General features: G+C 43.0%; 1 protein-coding gene across 1 annotated transcript in view; it reads right to left on the reverse strand.

Annotated features, from left to right (window-relative positions):
- The window catches only part of LOC146185318 (A disintegrin and metalloproteinase with thrombospondin motifs like), a 33,686-nt gene extending 20,779 nt beyond the window's left edge, over positions 1-12,907 (reverse strand). The window contains exons 1-5 of the mRNA XM_084607800.1: positions 12,861-12,907; positions 10,334-10,376; positions 6,735-6,812; positions 3,422-3,558; positions 798-853 (exon numbers count right to left, since the gene is read on the reverse strand). Coding sequence (XP_084463926.1) covers positions 798-853; positions 3,422-3,558; positions 6,735-6,812; positions 10,334-10,376; positions 12,861-12,907 — 361 coding nt within the window. The remainder of the gene's footprint in view (positions 1-797; positions 854-3,421; positions 3,559-6,734; positions 6,813-10,333; positions 10,377-12,860) is intronic.
- Positions 12,908-19,209: the final 6,302 nt, after the last annotated feature.

The raw sequence follows: 19,209 nt of genomic DNA on the forward strand, positions 1-19,209 counted from the left end.
TTAAAATCCACAGATGTTGAAACTGGTAACTGTACTAAATAACAGCATAGGAAGAATTATTTCTTCTTTTTCCATGCAATCTGTGAGTGTTTCGTAAAGACCTTCGTGTTAAACAGCGGGAAAAATTCTCACTTTATGCGCAAGAAACTACATTAATGTAACGAGTCACTGAGCTACGTTGTATCTCATTTCGCGTAAGCTATACCGTTTCTTAAGGCTATGTAGTTTCTTTCTTCATCATATCAAGTTTTTCATCTATGTGTGTGATTTGACTTCAAAAATCGTAATTGCAGAAAACGTCACGGTGGATTGAAGCTGCTCACTAATTGCATAGAAACTAGCCGTCTTCAGCTTGCCTTATGCAACGTGGCACATGTAAGGTATGTAAGGTAAATATTCATAGCAGGCTGCAGCAGAGACCTACATTTTTCCTGTCATAGAAAGAATTGTTTTTCAGTACTTTGAAGCGCAATACGTCAACGGCCCTATTTTCATGAAGCCTTGAAGGATATATGCGGCGTAACTGCACAGTGCGCCAATCAATCTCGACCATTCTGCTGTGTACTAAAAAAAAAAAAAAAAAAAAAAAAAAAAAAAAACTTTTTTTCGGCACAGCCATCCCTTATTTACCTTTGACAGCACCTATACACTATGTTTGATGACCAAGTCTCTAGCTTTTCAATTAAACATTGCCTACTGTAATAACAAACCGTGTAAATGAGATCACAGCTTTCAGTTCGCGTCGCTTCTTGCATAAACAAACTGACCTAGCTCATTTAAGTATGGTTCCTGCTTACCGACTGAGTCCCTATAGACTCTGCTACCAGTAGCTGACCCCAATGCAAAGTCAAGTCTGGAATAGAAGGACGATAGTTAACAAGAAAATGGAACCACACCGAAAGCAAACAATTATTCTACTGAACGCAACATGTTCCAGCTTTGACCTTCATTATCAACATCGCAGAGATATGATTTTTTCAAGCAGTATTGAGCAAACAAGACCGAAGAGTTGCGATGTAACTTGTGGCGGATAATATAGATTGCTTTATCAAGCTTATTTTTATCCCACCTTTTATATATTACCTTGAATGTGGAACTGTATTCAACATAAGGGTCCCATGCAGCAGAGACGGCGGTGCCGCCGCTGTCGGCGTTTGCGTCCGTGAGCGAATAATCCTGACTGGTCATACGCTCAGAACAACATGACCTCGCGCGGAAACTTAAACACCCCACAAAGCTCGGGTTAAACATGACATATCACGCATATAATGCAACTGTAAAAATATGGCATCTACTGCGAATTCCAATTGGCTCCAAGCCACATATCAAATTTATCCACAATTATCTTGAATAAACACTTCAAGAAATTGCCTTGTTTTTAATCCATGCCTCGTGTTATGAGCCAGACACGCTCGCCACGTATTTTAAAGTTTTCGAATCTAGACACTCCTCCTCAACTCTGCGAGTGTGAAAAAAAAAAAAAAAAAAAGAAAAGAGGGCGGGAGGAGGGGTGGGATTCTAATGAGCAAATAAGGCAAATTGCGCCGCTTTGAAGTCTTAGCAAACAGCCCGGATCACTATGGTGTCAGCCTTGAGGCGCAGCCTTCCCCCCCCCCCCCCTCTTATTGTCCCAACAATTTTTAAGCCATGCTCTTGGCTACGCAGTGATGTAATAAACATGTACAGGCTTGGCCAAATAACCTGAAGCCAAATTATTTATATATTAGCCGCAAAATGAAGCCGCTACGACGCAATCAAAGATTAAAGGGCTGTGAAATGCTAACAGATAGTTTCTTCCTGTGATAATAAATTATTTCCCAAGCCTTTTAAATGCTATTTGGTCTTTAATGATAGCGTGATGGCTCCATTTATAGGATGAGTCGAAAATCCTTTGGCTTCACAACTTTTGACAAAGACTGTACCTATAAAGAAAGTCAAAAAAAAAAAGAAGACTAAGTGATCACCAGATAGTTAATGAGATTTAATAAGAAACATTTTTTCTTCCCTTTCCAGAGAAGGAATGTAAATTTCTAGCTCTGCCGTATATTTTGAACTAAATCGATTCGAATTTCAAGTATCGCGTTCCCGCGTGAATGCTTCTACGAAGTAAAGAAGTACCTGCGATGATGTAGTCCAAATATGTGCTAGACCGTGACCACTTATAGCACTGCTGAGAGTGCTGGTAATTATGGGCCATCATACCCGCTGTGAATTTGTTTCTATCACCATCCTCTGATGCCTTACTGCTGCTCGCAGGCAAAATATACCCTGCGAACAAATAATCATAGTTACAAGATGCCCTGTCTATCAGTCTTCTAAGCCTGCTTTCGCTCCTGTCATTTGCTGCCGCAATACGTAGGGGCCATGGCTCGGCGGTTTGTGCGGAAATCAAGTTGCCCGGCAGGGTTTCGGGTTCTAGTCTTAATTCAAATGCACCGTGTCTTCAAATTAAATGAAAGCACACTATTTCTCATGATATTCCATGTAAACAATTCCACCTGATCCTTGTTTTCGACCACTATATTGGAACTGTGCTCAACCACACCTTCCATGCAGTCTGGCTTCAGTAACTTATTCATTCGCTATTTCAAGCGATGCTCATTGGGCCGGAGGCACACGGGGGGCATGTATGGCCAACAGTTGAAGAATATTTCCTCTTTTTTTGGTATGCGTCATCACGACCGCTAGAGGGCGTTTCAGTCTTTGTTCAGAATTGGAACACATTTAAAAGCGTCAGCAATCACTTAGGGCAAAAGGGCGAAAAAATGCCGGGATAATGAAGCATAGAAATTTGTGATGACACAACAGGTACTAGGTGCTGAGGGGTATTTGGAAAGGAATTATGGTGTCTGGGCTTACTTTCGGAAATGCGATTTTCTGCCTAAAAGCAGAGGTACAGTCGACATTAGACATAAAACAGAGAGCCGTCGGACGATTTGCACTGGGTGCCCACGGCAAAATCACAAACGAGGCGGTACAGGGAGATATGGGCTGGACATTTTTCGAAGTACGGGAAGCTCAGAGTAATATATTATATGAGGAACGCCTGAGGAAATTGGACAGTAACTGGTGTGCAGCGAAAGTACTTAAATACCTATACTTAAAAAGCGTTGACTCACAATGGAAGAAAAGAACTTCATGTATAATTTTTGCACACTTCTAAAATAATAAAAGTAGGAAACAAATAAATCTTATAAAAGAATTTGTGCAAAGCATTAACAATCTGCTTCCTGAATAGGCTACACACCATACTTCACTGGCACCTGAAATAATGCCACTCGCAGATGGTGTGCGCCTTTCTTATTTCTGTGTCAACGTTTTCTGTCCAGAGCAGCCTGCTTTGCATTCTACGCAGATGCCGTTCCCAACAGTGGCATTTCCTTATAACATGTGGTGACGAGGGAAATCGTGGCTAACTTACCCAGTGATCAGCAAAATAATGTCGTACGGGACAAACTTTTCGTTGCCTCTAGCCAGCAAATTTAGGTTGTACATTGTTTTCTCAACCATGACTAAATCACTCTGCTGCCATTTTTCGATAAATGTTTCTTGAGCTGCCTGTAAAACAAAATATGAAACCTTGAAGTTTCAACTTTCCGTTTTACAGTGTAGATGTTTTATTTCCTTTTTTGATGTGACATCAAAACGATGCTCGCAGGAAAGCGTGATCATAGTCTACTTCGCGCCACCTAACGTGCCCTCGTTTTCCGTCCCATGTAAGAACCTGTGAGGTCCTGTTACTACGTCACCTTTTTCATATTTATTAATGTAGAAATGCATTTAACAGCTACATTTTCAGCTCTCATTATCCGTCATTAGTTCCGTCCATCAAGGCACATCGACCTCGCCATGTCGACCTGTTGCTATCAAAGAATTCCCAGAAACCCTTGTGCGTAGTTATAGCAAGTGATATTTCAGAACACTGTGCGTGAATAAGTAATAACTGTGAGTAGTCTTTTCAATTTACTAACTCTAATAATAAGGTAAAATATTATTAGTCTGGGAAAAATTCTGGCCCTGTGCCAAGGATGGGCTATTGGCGCACCTGTCGCAGTTATTGAGCACCGTTGTTTTTTGTTGTTTTTTTTTTGTTTTTAATCGCGGTAATGATGCCAGATTGTGTCACTTGTCCAGAAAGGAGCCGTTTACTCGTGTATAAACTGTCATTTTGAATGTTACGAATTCCACCTAATTTGTTAACATGCTAAGAGCTCACATTATCGAGTTGTAATCGGCGGAACCTTCCACGAGGGCAAGCTGTCGACCGCCGAGAAAGTTTTCGACGAGAACTCGACGCCCTTCGGTAGCGGCAGGCCAGGACGGTAACCGCGGAAGAAGGCCGGACGCAGCTTCATCATCTGCGGCGACTTTAATGTCGGCGCTAAGAAATCACGGTGGTTGCTAGTCTTCCTGCGCGAACTACTTTGTGTCACAACCGTTAATAACCCAGTTGAAGCAATTACCAGAAGTGTATCTTGTATTGATTATATCTTTCCATGACAAGTCGATGCAACCAGCACGAACTATGTGTGTTTCCTCAGTTATCACATGCCGCTACTCGCCATCCTGCGCGATAGCACAGCAGCCCATATGTAAATAAAACTAAGTTTCCTCCCAATTTGTACCTTGTTTATATCAACAAAACACTGGCCAGCATGCATGCATTCCTGCAGTGGAATAATCTTGCCTGAGCATGGATTAGACAGCTAATTTTTATTTATATTTAAGTACCCTCAGGGCACAAAGGCATTGTGGACAGGAACTGGCGTAGATGCCACTTCGATATCCAGCTAGACCCAGATCCGTGTGCACAGGCTCAGCAGTCGAGCGTCCTTACCATTGAGCCACCATGACTATGCACAAGATATTTTCATTTACTGTACTATATTTGAAGAATGTATTATCATGACATCATTACTTTCTTGTGACTTCTGCAGCAATTAAACGGAGGAAGTATATTTTATATGGAAGCTACTGCCGTGAGTGAGAGCATCACTTCGCTCTTTCGGCCAGTGCAATAGAATCTAGCGAAACCGTGTGTATTTGCTGCGACTCAGATACCATGAGCAGCAAAGTATTACCTCCAGCCATTTTCCTCGCCGTCTTCCCTCTCGCATATGAAAATACCTAGTTCCGATTAATTGTAAACAATCGTGCCTACATTCCCGAACACCAAATGTGGTAAATAATAGCGGTATGAAGCTCACTACATGAGCGCCGAGGACAAACCACTGGCGACCAAAGCATGCGTTTGGCTTGAACAGCCTTCCCTACCCAAAACGGACTCGCTCGCTACTTTCCACGCGTTAGAAGACTGCGTGCTTTCCCAGCAATGGTAAATTAATTTGATGATACCGCATGTAATTAGCAGGATACGATTTTAGCTAATTTGTTTTGACCTATTCCGAAGTAGAAGAACGCAAAATATAGGCTTACAAGCTGCACGCTTCCGGCACTTGTGTGAATTGTTTCTCGTGCTTTTCCCTGTGTTTTCCAACTCACTAAGGCATTTGGCGACAGTTTTCGGCTCTAATTAAAGATCGTAATATTACTGGATTGCTGGCTTTGCCTGAGAATTTCACAGACGAAACATAATTCTTACGCAAACTATTGCAACGTTTGCACCTGCGAAGATTCAGAAATTTACAATTTACCATTTAGTGCATTTAATCTATATTTCACATTTGAAAAATAAATTTCACTTGACGGGCGTTTATAGAAGCTCGCAAGTGTACTCGCGCAAGCAAAAACAGAACAGAGTCTTCATACCTAGGTGGTATGTTCATGCGTATTCGCTCTGAGGGATGATATCTTTGATGTTACAACGCGTGCACACATGAACGCGTGAGCTACAATACCGCAATGAGCTGAACCGCGCTTATATGCTCAATGGACAAATGTAAACGCATGTGATAATTCTTTAACCACGTGGCGAGAAACAGGGAGTTGGCGAATAATACCCATGCCAAGCATGCAAAACATGAGGCAGCATCGTGCGGAGAAACCCGAACAGTTTCCCCATTCGCAGTGCGTATCTGTTTAAACGTCAGAAAAGCTGAGAAATTGTATACTGACCTGGAAGAGTATATTGTAGGTGACGCTGTCGCTCACCTGCGACAAACACTTCCCTTGCTCAGAAACACTGTTTTCTTGTATGACTTGTTCTGCACTGTATAGGCCTACACGTTAGAAAGCAGTCTTTCTCCTTTCCTAAGGTTTCCATATCGAAAATATCCTTCAATTTTGCATATTTTTATAGAAAAAACGCCCTTTAGGTGGCACATTGCGAAATGAAGTGCCTCAACCGTCCGCCTCACGTGTTATGAAATTCCCGCCGAAAAGGGTGATTATCGCTTGCTCTTGGAGCGCCACATAGCCCAGGTTGGGATTCCTATTGGTATCCTGTCCGTTGTACATAAATGTCATTCTCTACCTATGAAAGCCATCATTGTTGGAATCTTATACAATACGGTGCAGAACAAAATTAATGAAGCAGATAGTACTTTCCGTGTGGACGAGGCTTATAATTACTTCGCCCTGCAAAAGTTCGCGTTTCAAGTAAAAAAATCTGCTGTTACTTTATTTAAATACAGTGACTCTTACATGAAACATAAGTTATGTAGCAAAGTGCCAGGACACATTTTGTGTTACTGCAACTGCTGCCCTGTATTCAAAAGAAATATACAAATATACCTCAATGAATGCAATTAACATAATTATTCAAAGGGACTTACGGAATAAAAAGTGAGATGCTTGACTAAAACCTCAACCTTCACTATATTGCTTGCAAATGTTGCAAACTTGAGGTTCGCCTGTAAATAAATAATAAAACCTTATACCTTGTTTCTTCTTTTCCGTTTCTTATACAGCGAATTAAATACAACCAGGTACACAATTCTGCACGGATAACCTTGGTCGTTATTATCCTTTAATATAATTGTTATTTCATAAGTAATGGTGAGTGAATTTTAAAAAATATTTCAGTTTGGAAACGAAATCGTTCTCGTCTTGACACATCCTCGACTGAAAAGTAACATCTAACACGATGATAAGAGATATTTATGCTCTTATGCAATAATTACAAGATACATTTATAGTATTTAAGGAATAAACAAACAGATATCCTTACACTGTTGTCACAAAATTTTGATTTGTCAAGACCAGAAATACTCCTGCACAAAGAGAGCTGCACAAGCTGCTCAGGTATTCCACTTCCATAAAGCTCCTCTGTAAAAAATTTCGGAACTAATCTGAATTCTATAGCATGCAACAAGTTTAGAAATAGAATGTAAAAACGAAAGGCACTTGACTGCACAGCTGCATCACATTAGGTTGTGTACGACTCTTAAACTGAGGAAAATAGCTTATGAAGCAGTAGGCGAACTGACATTAAGATCCGAGAAGATACGGAGAACGCTACGGAAATAAATTAGCAAGTCAGTAATGAAATGCGCACAATGTATTGGCCACAGTGTGTGTTGCAACCTTACACTACGAGGAGTGCTATTTTAAAGGAATGTAGATAGTATGAGTGTGAACACATACGATATTATGCAATGTTCATGTTAACATTGTTATGAACCTCGATTCAGAAGATAATTCAAGCTGAAGACTCAATTGCATGGACTTAAGCAAATATTTAACATATAGCCGTACCACGTATTTACAACAACAATGAACAGAAATATCGCCAGTATTATGTCCCTTCACTTCTCAATAAATAAGCCACGATACGCTTAAATTTAGCTCCCTAAAATTGTTAAAGAATAAATAAAAGTGAACGCTTATAACATTGTAACGCTTGAAATTTGCTATGTCCAATAAAACACATTTGCCGTTTTTGTTATTCTCTATTTCAAAGTTTTTATCTATTCTTCTAGCCCACTGTGTAGAACTGCCGGTTCATTTTTAGTAATAAGGTTGGGACCACGTATGCATGTCCTAATCGTATATCGTATGTATATCTGCATGTGTGGTGTACAATGACTCGTGTGTCTTCGGAGTACCGTGGCTCACTGGATGCCTATGCCGGCGCAGGGTATATGTACAAGTGAAACCGGAAAGACAAACTTTAATTTTATATTATTTTGCTGTGGTAATCGGCACGATTTTTCAGTCCGATTATCGGAAGATGTGGTTGCTCCAATAATCCGCTTGCTCGAGTCAAAACACCGAGGCATCACAACACATTCGAGTGTTAGGAAAAGATTTATTAGACATTAGAGATTCACATCAGCGGCGACAAATGACCGAAACAGAATATTATACATGAATAAGGACAACGGAAAGTGAACATAACATACATCCTAAATAACAAATACATCACAAATCAGTATTTACAAAGAGAATAAAATTTGGCTATCCATGCTGATGATATATACAATTTTGAATGGAAATGTACATGAAGGTTTGACAGCGAGTGAGAGTGCCGACGCGAACTATGCATAATACGACATCCTTATTTGTTTGTTCCGGGAAGGGCTTAGAGACACACAACTTTTCGCACAGCTCATACCGCCCCGCGTCTCATCACCTTGCCTGCGTTCAATAACTGTTACGTCTATAGACCGTTTAAGAGAGTAGTTTCGCTATCCCTAACAGGTGGCGCCACTAGGACGGCCGTCATTGCTGGCCTTCGGAACGCATCGGAGCGCAGTGCGGACTGCTGCTGTGCTCCCAGCGATAGCGGGTACGCCACACAGTGCAGCCGAGTACCAGCGCGCCGAAAGCCGTCACACGAGAAGGCCCGAAGGCCGGCGATGGCGGAGGGGTCACATGATCAACTATGGCAGCGCCTATGCGCTCGTGCTGTAAAGGGTCTATAACGCCGGAATTCTTAAGGTGGAACAAAACAAGCAGATTTTTATTAGATTGTGCTTTTAAATATTCTGCCTTGTTACCCAAAGCACGAGGAGGGTCTGTGCTTATTTGGCCCAGTAGCTTGCGATTCTGAACGTGAGAAACATGGCTGAACAAAGTTGTGTACACATCGGATAATTAATAGCTTTTCTGAATACCATTCTGAATACCATTGTTTCAACAATGGCGACGTTTTGAGCAAATGATGAACATAAATTAAATATGCACTTTGGTACGTTACTGCGCAGGCAGCGGGTAGCATAGCATTTGTGATAAGACTTCTTACGGCCGCCATTTTTTGTATGGATGCTCTTCAGTAACATATACAGGCAGTCGCATTTTATTTGACAAGTTTTTGAAACAAGCAGGAACTCAGATCATTTGTCTTCTAATTCAAAACTGATCTGCGGAATTATATACGCGCTAGCGCAACCATCGCTGCAAAATTTCTCACTCCAGTGACGCATCATCTGCAGAAAGCTTTCTGTCTGACGTTGGCGTAGAGCTAAATATGGAGCTGACAACGTTTACAACAAGGCAGCAGTCGAATGAGAAACAGCGCAGAGGAAGGAGATGCGACACGAGGCTGAACTTTCCCTCTAACCTTTGGATGGGTAAATTGAATAAACGACGGATGAAACAGCTGCATTCCACAACCGAAGATATTCGTGCGCATGTTCTTTGTCTTGCATGCAAAATAACTTCAGTTCAGCCGCAATTGGGAGACGGACTTTCCGGAATATGGGTCCGCTACGAAGACGCTGTCGCATGGAAAAGTAAAACAAAACTCGATTTAACTGCAGAACCTACACCGGATACATGGGAAAGCATGAGCGTTGTTGCTGCTGTTATTGCCACACTTGACGCGTGGTCATGTTTTAGTTCATTCAAAATTGGATATGTCATCATGACTAGTAGCCAATTTTTTTTTTTTTAGTGTAAATATTGAACTTTGATGTATTTCCTCGACAAGAGGTATGTTATATGCAGTGTTGCCTGTTCTTAACCATGCACGTTTTCCGTTTTGGTCATTTGTCATCACGCATGTTAATGTATAATGTCTAATAAAACTTTTTGCAAACATCTTCATTTCATTTTCTTTTATAATTTTGCGTTTTTAATTGTTTTATTTGATTATTCCCCTCATGTCACTGGCACCCCTACGCCAAATAAGAAAAATTATGGACACGCTCGACGAACGTCGGCTAGAATAATGTTTACCGCGCTATTATAATAATAATAATAATAATAATAATAATAATAATAATAATAATAATTATTATTATTATTATTATTATTATTATTATTATTATTATTATTATTATTATTATTATTATTATTATTATTATTATTATTATTATTATTATTATTATTATTATTATTATTGTCATCGTCATCATCATCATGTTGGTATTAGTAATACCCTTAAAACGCAACGTAACAACTTCGGCCGAATATAAATGACTTTACTCACAAATGCCATGAGCACGGCAAAATACAGAACAGCGTCTTTCTTGCTTCCATGAAAAGCCCGTAAAAATGCCGAAGTGCGTGGGAAAGGTCCTCGAGCACGTTCTCATGAACAGGTGGCAGCGTTACCTGGAAGAATCGGAGTTTTACCCAAATTCCATCATCGGGTTTCGGAACAAACTCGGGACGCAAGACGCCATGATCTTACTGAAGAACGAGATCATCGACGATACGACGGGCACCAAGGACAACAGAGCCGTACTCGGGCTGGACTTGCAGAGCGCCTTTGATAAAGTGAGGCACTCGGCTATCCTGGCCCAAGTATCCAGGCTAAACATGGGCAGGAGGACATACCAGTACATAAAAGACTTCCTGACGGAACGGACCACCGAAATCTGTGCGGGAGACCTGCAGCTCGAAGAGAAGAAGCTGGGCAGCGTCGGAACTCCGCAGGGGTCGGTAATCTCCCCGCTACTCTTCAACCTCGTGATGATCGGGGTGGCCACCCGGCTAGAAAGAGTAGCGGGAGTCCGGCACACCATCTACGCCGACGACGTTACGCTATGGGTACCGGGAGGAAGCGACGGACACATCGAGACAACGCTGCAAGAAGCGGTCAACGCCATCGAGGAGCAGCTGGACGGGTCTGGACTCGTTTGCTCTCCGGCCAAGTCAGAACTGCTGGTGATTCCCCCGAAAGGATCGGGCAGGAAAAGAAAAAATATGGAAGTCAAGTACGAGCGTCCCAAGATCACGGTCAAGACGGCAGGAGGACAAGTAATACCGGAGGTCGAGAAGATTCGAGTACTCGGGCTGCTCATCCAGCGAAACCGAGCCAACGGTGAAACGGTCAACAAGCTCGCGGGCAAAGCGGCTGCGGCAATGAGACTCATCAAGAGGGTGTCCAACAGAAAAGCGGGGATGAAGGAGGAGAGCCTGACTAGGCTCGTTCAATCCTTCGCAGTTAGCCACATAACGTACGTGGCCGCCTTCCACAACTGGAGGCCGAGTGAACGTAACAAGATAGACGCCACCATACGCAAGGCATATAAGGCGGCACTCGGTCTCCTCGGGAGCACGAGCACCGAAAAATTCATGGCGCTGGGAGTCCACAACACGCTGGACGAAATAGCCGAAGCACAGAGAACGGCGCAACTCGAGCGTCTCTCTGAAACGAGAACCGGAAGACAGATACTGCGGGACCTTGGCCTCGAACCGAGGGAAGGCAAGCAGCAGAAAGACGCACCTATACCAGATAGCATCAACAGAAAGCTCAGGGTCTTCCCGATCCCGAAGAACGTGAACCCCGAGCACAACAGGGAGCGGAGGTTGGCGAGGGCCAGGGCTCTCGTAGACCTCCACGCCAGAGAAGAAGGCGCCGCCTACGTGGACGCGGCGGAGTATCGAGGGAACACCGACGCATACGCGGCGGTGGTTGTCGGGGCATCGACGGGTGCAACGAAGACCGCGGTGAGCGTCCGGACTCGAGAAGCGCACCGGGCGGAGGAGGTGGCCATCGCCTTGGCCGTTTCCGACCCCGGATGCACTACAGTGTTGTGTGACTCTAGAACGGCAGTGAAGAACTACGCCAAGGGTAGGGTATGTAGTGAGGCCGCGCGCATACTGCGCAAGGCCGAAGACATCGAACGCAAAAGTCCTGTGGTGATCAAGTGGTTTCCGGCCCACATGGGCAGTGACGTGTCGGAACGCGGAAACGTGAACCACAACGAGACGGCCAACTCGGCCGCGCGAGGACTAACCAACCGCGCGGCTGCAAGCACGGCCGACTCGGAGTCTTGGTCGCGGCGCAGTGCCAAGGACAAGATGACCACCTTCAACGAAATAGTGAAATGGTACAGACTGAACAGACAGACTATGCCGCCACCTCACCCGGGGCTTACCCGGAAGGAGGCAGTGTTATACAGACAGTTACAGACAGGGTCCCTGCTTACCCCGGTGCTAGCTAAGCACATGTGTCCGAGTGTGCACGCGAGCGACATGTGTAGACTATGCGCGAAGGAGAGAGCCACCGCGGCTCACATCCTTTGGGACTGTAGAGTAAATCCGCGCGAAGCCAGCGAGAAGACGACGATCCCGCCGCAGCTAGAGGCTGCAACGAGGAGCTGTGATCAAGAGACACAACTCAAGGCCGTCCAGCAGGTCTCGGCAGCTCTAGAGAGGCAGCGACCGAGCGAAACCGAGGAGAGGGGGGGCAGCACCCCCAAGAAGGGGGCGGCGGCCCTCTCGAACCCGCGGAAGTAGCGAGGGACGTAACAAGACCTCAAGGAGCACAACGCACGAGACTGACGTAGTGGCCGCGTCGCGGTAAAAGCTTGTCCTCCCTGCGTGGAGGGAGCCTAACCGATTCTGCAGGCATTTTAAATAAAAGTTGTTCTCTCTCTCTCTCAGCTATAACGAGAGCTTCACAGACGACTTTCACGGGATCTGTGAACATAAATAGACATTCTGTAAGATTGTAAGCGTGCTGGCGTGTGCTTTTGTGTGTGCGCGTGCATGCGTTCACCGAGTACTTGATGAAGCGTCCCGACCGACTACATATGCCTAGGCACGTTTTCATGATTACGTTGAAAGAAGAGTTTTAATGTGGCACGTAAATGTTCCTTTAAATGTGTACGTCGAAGCTTCCGGATATTATATAGTCCGTGCATGCATTCAGCCATCATCAGATCATCTCCTACAATTTGTATTTGCGTTCACTGGACAAGTTTATTGCGAAGATAAACTACAATACTTAAGACAATGAACAGCCAAAGAAAAACACCACTGCTATAAGTCGACTGGTAGACCTAAGGCTTTCTACGTTATAGCTGTCTGAGCCAGCCATGACGACCTGTTTTATTCTCATCACATTGCCTAGTTTCAAGCAACCCCAGCGGAGGAAGGCTTTCATGGGAGACCCAATTAGAACCATACGCTCTATCACAAGGGTTCAGAGAAAAGAGCGCTTAAAAAATAACCGCCACCACTAAAAAAAATGGCTTATTAACGGCGATTATCAAGACCTACAATTATTCTAGTGCACTCATCATCGACATAAACTATCAAATGATACGACTTGATGAGGCGCAAACTTCAACTTTTTCACAATTTTTGAATTAAGTGCAATTCATTAGGATGCGTAATTAATCAACCTGAATAAAACTCTGCATAAGATAAGCAACGATATAATACTTGTCTTGGTATTATATTGCAGATAAGATACTGAATAATATAGCTGTTGTTTTGCTATGACTTGGCTCGAAGGTTTGACCTTGAGTTTGAGATGAAGGTTAAACGGAAGCAGTCCGCCAGTGCTCGAATTTTACATCGGGTGGAGCTGCCGATCTGAAACACAGCTATGTAGTCGATGCACGGCTTCGAGAGGACTAAAGTGGCACAAGAATTTCATAGCCACAAAAAGTGAAGCAGTGTCCATACGATCGGCAGTCAAGGGGACTGCCGACGCCGTGTCCGGCATCGTTGTAACTGCAAGTAAGAAGAAAGATAGGGCAACCCGTCCTAAGAGGCGATATAGGATTAATAAATGTAATTGCTTAATGTCAAACGCTGTGCACCTCCGTGGCCTGCTAAAAAAAAAAACAGCGTTTGCTGATTACGCGCTAAGCCGGTATGCTTTTTACAAATATAGATTTTGTTTACGCATGACGTTTTGTCAAGTGCTCGTCTCTAATGTCACAGGTCTTACAGATCTTATTGTCGCCTCATCAGTGGCACCGAAGTCTGTAGGTTATGCAATACGTACAACGTCAGAGTGGTCAAATTATGCATAAATGACGAACAGAAGTTTTAACGCGATATGAATAAAGGCTCCGTTCTCCTGAAACCCTGGCGCAAAACCAGACTTTTGTTGATGGAGTCGTGAAAAGAGTATCCTGGTTGCTCAAGATAGGTCGGGACATAGTCAAGATGCTACATGTGGTACCAGCGCTTCAAAAAAAGAAATGGGTGGTCAATTCACAGAATCGAACATCGGTCCCTTGGATCCCGAATCAGACACTATACCCAGACCCAAGAGAGGCATCTTCATTCGGTCTAGTTAAAATGTAGTATGCAATGGCAACAAGCATGTCGGTACCTGAGAAACGCTACGCCATGGCATTCTTCAAGTCTGTTGAGACCCTTTAATACTATCGTGTCATATCGTTAAAGCGAACTTACGTTTGTGCTGGCATGCTTTCAAAATTACAGTTAAAGTAAGGAATGTTGGACTGACATCGCAGTAGTCAGTCTCAATTGCAGTAGCACCAACCGCATATACTTTAGGAAATCACCTTGCTTTTATTCTCCTTATAGTTGCAGAAAACTTACATGGGCTTTCCCCAGACCTTGCTTCCGTCTCTCTCAGCACGTGCTTTTCAGAATCATCACGGGAAGCCGCATTTGAACGAATATCGGCTCCTTCAAAGCGTCAAAAAGAGAGAGAGAGAGAAGTGTTTATGCACAAAGAGATATGAACTTTGTATCCAAATATCCGTGATGCTTCGCAAGTACACCGACTGTCAAAATATTGTGAAAGGCAAGCATGGCGAACAATTTGGATCTCTTTGTATTCAGGGTCAACTGCTTAAGAGTAACTGATGCATAGTGCATTTACCTGCTGAGAATGTATGCATGTGTTTACTCTAGGCTGCGAGCTAGGGAAGTCAGGAATTTTATCTTTTTTTATTCAGAAATATCCCATTGCATATAGTTTTGCTTTAAGCAATGCAAGGCCGAAAATTGCGTCCATTATGTCTTGACTCATTTGTAAGAGATATAGTATTTAAGCATATGCTATAGTGATGAAAGATACGCACAGAAAAATTACATATTCCAGGCGAAGCTTACAAATTCTCCGCCACGGTGGCTCAGTGGTTAGGGCGCTCGAGTGCTGAACACAAGGACATGAAATAAATCCCGCCGGCGAAAGCCACTTTGCGATGAAGACAAAAAGCAAGGCGCCCGGGTACTGTGCGGTCCAAGTTCAGTCAACGAACGCCAGGTAATCGAAAGTTTTGGAGCCCTCCACTACGATGTATCTCATAGCCTGAGTCAGTTTAGGAGGTTAAATCCTGCAAACCAAACCTAATCAATTTTCCCAGCAGCATGATCAGAATGATTGTCGCAAGATCCCATGCAAGAGCCCACGAAAGCTCGGAAATATACTTCTCGGCAGTAAAAGCTACACTGTAGCATATATATCATGTAGGATATGAGCACTTCATCATCCAAAATCATAGTGAGGGGCATGTAATTAAGATACCGCAGGAGAATCAAAAGTTGATTTAGAATTTAGATCAGCTGCATCCTTTTCCCATATATCTTTTAGAATTTTGCATGTATGAAAATACGAGCCTGGCTCATAGGGCCTGGCCCTGCGGCTTTATACTCATTGGATCAGCACAGCAACTGACTCTTTTGTGACAGATCACAGCTAGAGGCAATCGATAGGTGAGTGGGAAGTGGCTAATAAATCAGTCCCTTTGTTAAAATATGTGCGCTTCAGACTCATTGTGATGCGTCCCTCCCCTGCTTTGGACAATTTGATAACAAAATTAATACATGTACAGGGTGATCCACTTTGAGCTATAACAAGGACGCTGCTTTCAAAGCAATATTGCGTCGCACACAGACGTATGTCTATGCAAAACTATGCAAGCACAGAGGGAGTCGGGCGTGCTTCTTCACATGGCCTGCCACTTAACTTTATTGCGCGGCCGCGTCAGACGCAATGAAGATTTGAAAGCAGGGACCTTGTTATAGCTAGAAGTGGACGGGGCTGTACATGGATGTCTTTATCGCAGCCCCTACTCTCGTTCTTACGCTCTTGCTTCGGAGTACCAGCAACTAAATATTATGCTTGTAAACAGCCAATATCTGGCTCGGGGGTCAAACTAAACTTCTCGAAGAGTGTGGCAGCTAGGACAAAAATAATGAACGCAAGTACGAAACAGTGGAGTTCCTTACCTATAATGCGTGCTTTAGAGGTATTTCTAACTCCAAAAGATATCTCATCAAAAGGCGTAATTTCATGTGTAACTACACCATCTGCATCAACTTCCACAGCAGCTGATGGCTGTATACGTTCAGTACCACCAAGAATTCCAACCTTCGCACAAAATAGAACAACAGTGGTTAGTATCTTTCGGCACTGTCACGTAATACTTTTTAATGGAATCAGGTGCACTGGCAAAAAAAAAAAGTATATAGATAAGACCGCCTTCATCTATCTATTACAAATATAGAAAGATTATTTCCAATGTCCTGAGACTTAGGAATGAATAACAGGTATTGCACTGTCAGTGTTTTTGCGGCTACGTTTATTTACCTCATGAACAAAATAGTCTTGCTCGCTGTGTACAGCGAAGCAGTACTATAGCGCAAAGAAAAAAAAAAGCTTACTCAAGTGGGCTATCGCATAAATGGTCTGTAAAATCAAAAGAACCTCAACACACGTCATTCAGTAAACGCATTTTTGCTGAAAATGGTGAATTCAAAATTTGTGAGCATTATGGAGTCGTAAGTAGAAAAGAAGTTACAGTGGCGTTATTACTAAAAAAAAAAAAAAAAAAAAAAAAAAAAGCACGCAGAAACTTCCCAGGATGTTTTGCTTGAGGGAGCTTGTTTCAACATAAATTTTAGGCGTTTTTTTTATTATTTAAGTTTTTTTTATTATTATTAAAGCTTTGCAAGCAAAGCCTTTTATCTGTAAAATTAGTTCTGCGCTCCAAATTCACTTAATTGGTCCGAAGCAAACATTCATCTGGGCAACCGGAGGAAATATGGAGAGACGAAGTGTTCGTCTGCACTGCTGTTGTTGCATTGCTTCTACGTTTTTTTAATCTTGTCAGACCCAATATGGCGAAAACATATCACAACAGTTTTCTTTCCAGAAGGAGATATACAAAACATTTTAAATTTGATGCACTTTTCAGTATCACACGGTGCTTTAATTTTTTTCCTACAATTTAAAGTCTAACCTGTGCAGGAATGTCGTTTGGTACGCGATATTAATTCTCCTCAACGAAGTCACAGCAATTTTGCGCCGACTTCCAAATAGCGCTTAGTAAAATTCTTTCGCAAATTTCAATCCCATTATCACGATACAAGCTACGTAAATTTGATGTATTACGATAATCTATTTGATATTTACAGGCACTAGAGAAATAACTGCCGGCCCACTATGATGTGGTAGTACGTACAAGTCGCAGCCCCTTGCTGCGAGTAAGTATGACGACAGACATTGTGTTCGAGTCGTGGTAGAGATGCTGCTCCATTCTTTTTCCATTCATCTGTAAGAAAAATGATCGCAATTAGTCCCACATCAAGAAAGCTTCAGTTGCAAACCATAAATTATCGACCATATCAAATTATTTTAGACTATTTCTGCCAGCAAAACTTGCTATTTCGCGTTAGTTCCTTGCATTGTGTCATCTTTTAACAGAAAAAAAAACTATTACGGCTTGCACTGCGGCAACCACCTATACATGGTTTCTCGTTCTAACTGAAAAAGTCTTGTTTCTGTCCAAAGCCGGCATAATGACAGGAACTGAGGGTCGCAGTCCTAAGCTTCAGTAATTAGCGACACTTTGCAAGTTTACCTACGAGCATAATAGGCGTACAGATTAATCGCATTTTTCACACCGCTTTACACCCAGAGCTTCAGTAAAGTTGCCCACAATTATTTTAAATACGCTTTCTGAGATAGAACAATGACTTCTACAGCACAAATATGATATTTTTTGCTGACTTAATAAAACAAAGGAGTTAATGAGCTGGTTCTCTCATTTCTATTGACAATCTAACTGCAGTTAGGCATCCATACGCACTTTGTGATTCATGGCTGGTCATTGCTATTGCACATGTCAGCATCTAACATTTTTAGAAATAAAATAAGCCGCCATGCCATGGCTCAACAAATTTTGGGTATTTTGAGGCATGAAGAGGCGTTTTCAAAAATACTGGTCAGTAAGTAGTGCCCAATAATCAAGGGTACAAATTCCACGTAACTTCCTCTTTCCCGAGTGGACTGGCGCTGCAAGCAGGGCAGGCGGGGCAACGAAAGTGACGATTTGCGCCATTTATTGGCGATCCTGACAGCAGTAATTAGAGCGCAGATTTTTCAATGCCAGATGGGCAAATTTGTTGAGTCATGCGTGGAGGCTGGTCTCATGTTCGAAATATTTTTAATTTTTGTATGGTTATTGCAAGTCGCTTACTACAAATACCTGATTGCAACTGGATGCCTAGCTGTAATAACCCAATAGTTATTACACGGAATAAGTACATCATTAATTTAGAAACGATTAATCTGTTTTCGGTTGCCCGCCAATAATGGTACAGTTGTGCCTCATAATCGGCCTTCAGATCTCGTAAATAATGACTGATAATAATAATAATAATTGGTTCATACAAAAGGAAAGGCGCAGTACTAGTCAAACTTGTTTCTGTGGGCACCTGAACCGCGCCGTAAGGGAAGGGAGGAAGGTGGGAGCGAAAGTGGATAGAGAGAAAGAGGATCCGTAGTGGAGGGCTACGAAGTAATTTCGACCACCTGGGGATCTTTAACGTGCGCTGACATCGCACAGCACACGGACGCCTCTTCGTTTCGCCTCCATCGAAATGCAGCCGCCATGGTCGGGATCAAACCCCAGCGGCTGCGTTTTGATAGAGGCGAAACGAAGAGGCGTCCGTGTGCTGTGCGATGTCAGACTATTTCAGAAGTCTACTCAGTAAAATCCACCCCACTACATATGAAAATAAAGGCCCACTATGCGGAGAACCCCCTACACTCTACAATGTTACATGGGCCTGTCAAGAAACACAGGTAGCACCAATAAACACCACAGCAACACCGGAGCAGTGGGAGGCTGCGCTGTC

The sequence above is a fragment of the Amblyomma maculatum genome, chromosome 6, assembly GCF_055883805.1.
Source record: "Amblyomma maculatum isolate TAMU_Amacu chromosome 6, ASM5588380v1, whole genome shotgun sequence".
Classification (NCBI taxonomy): Eukaryota; Metazoa; Arthropoda; class Arachnida; order Ixodida; family Ixodidae; genus Amblyomma; species Amblyomma maculatum.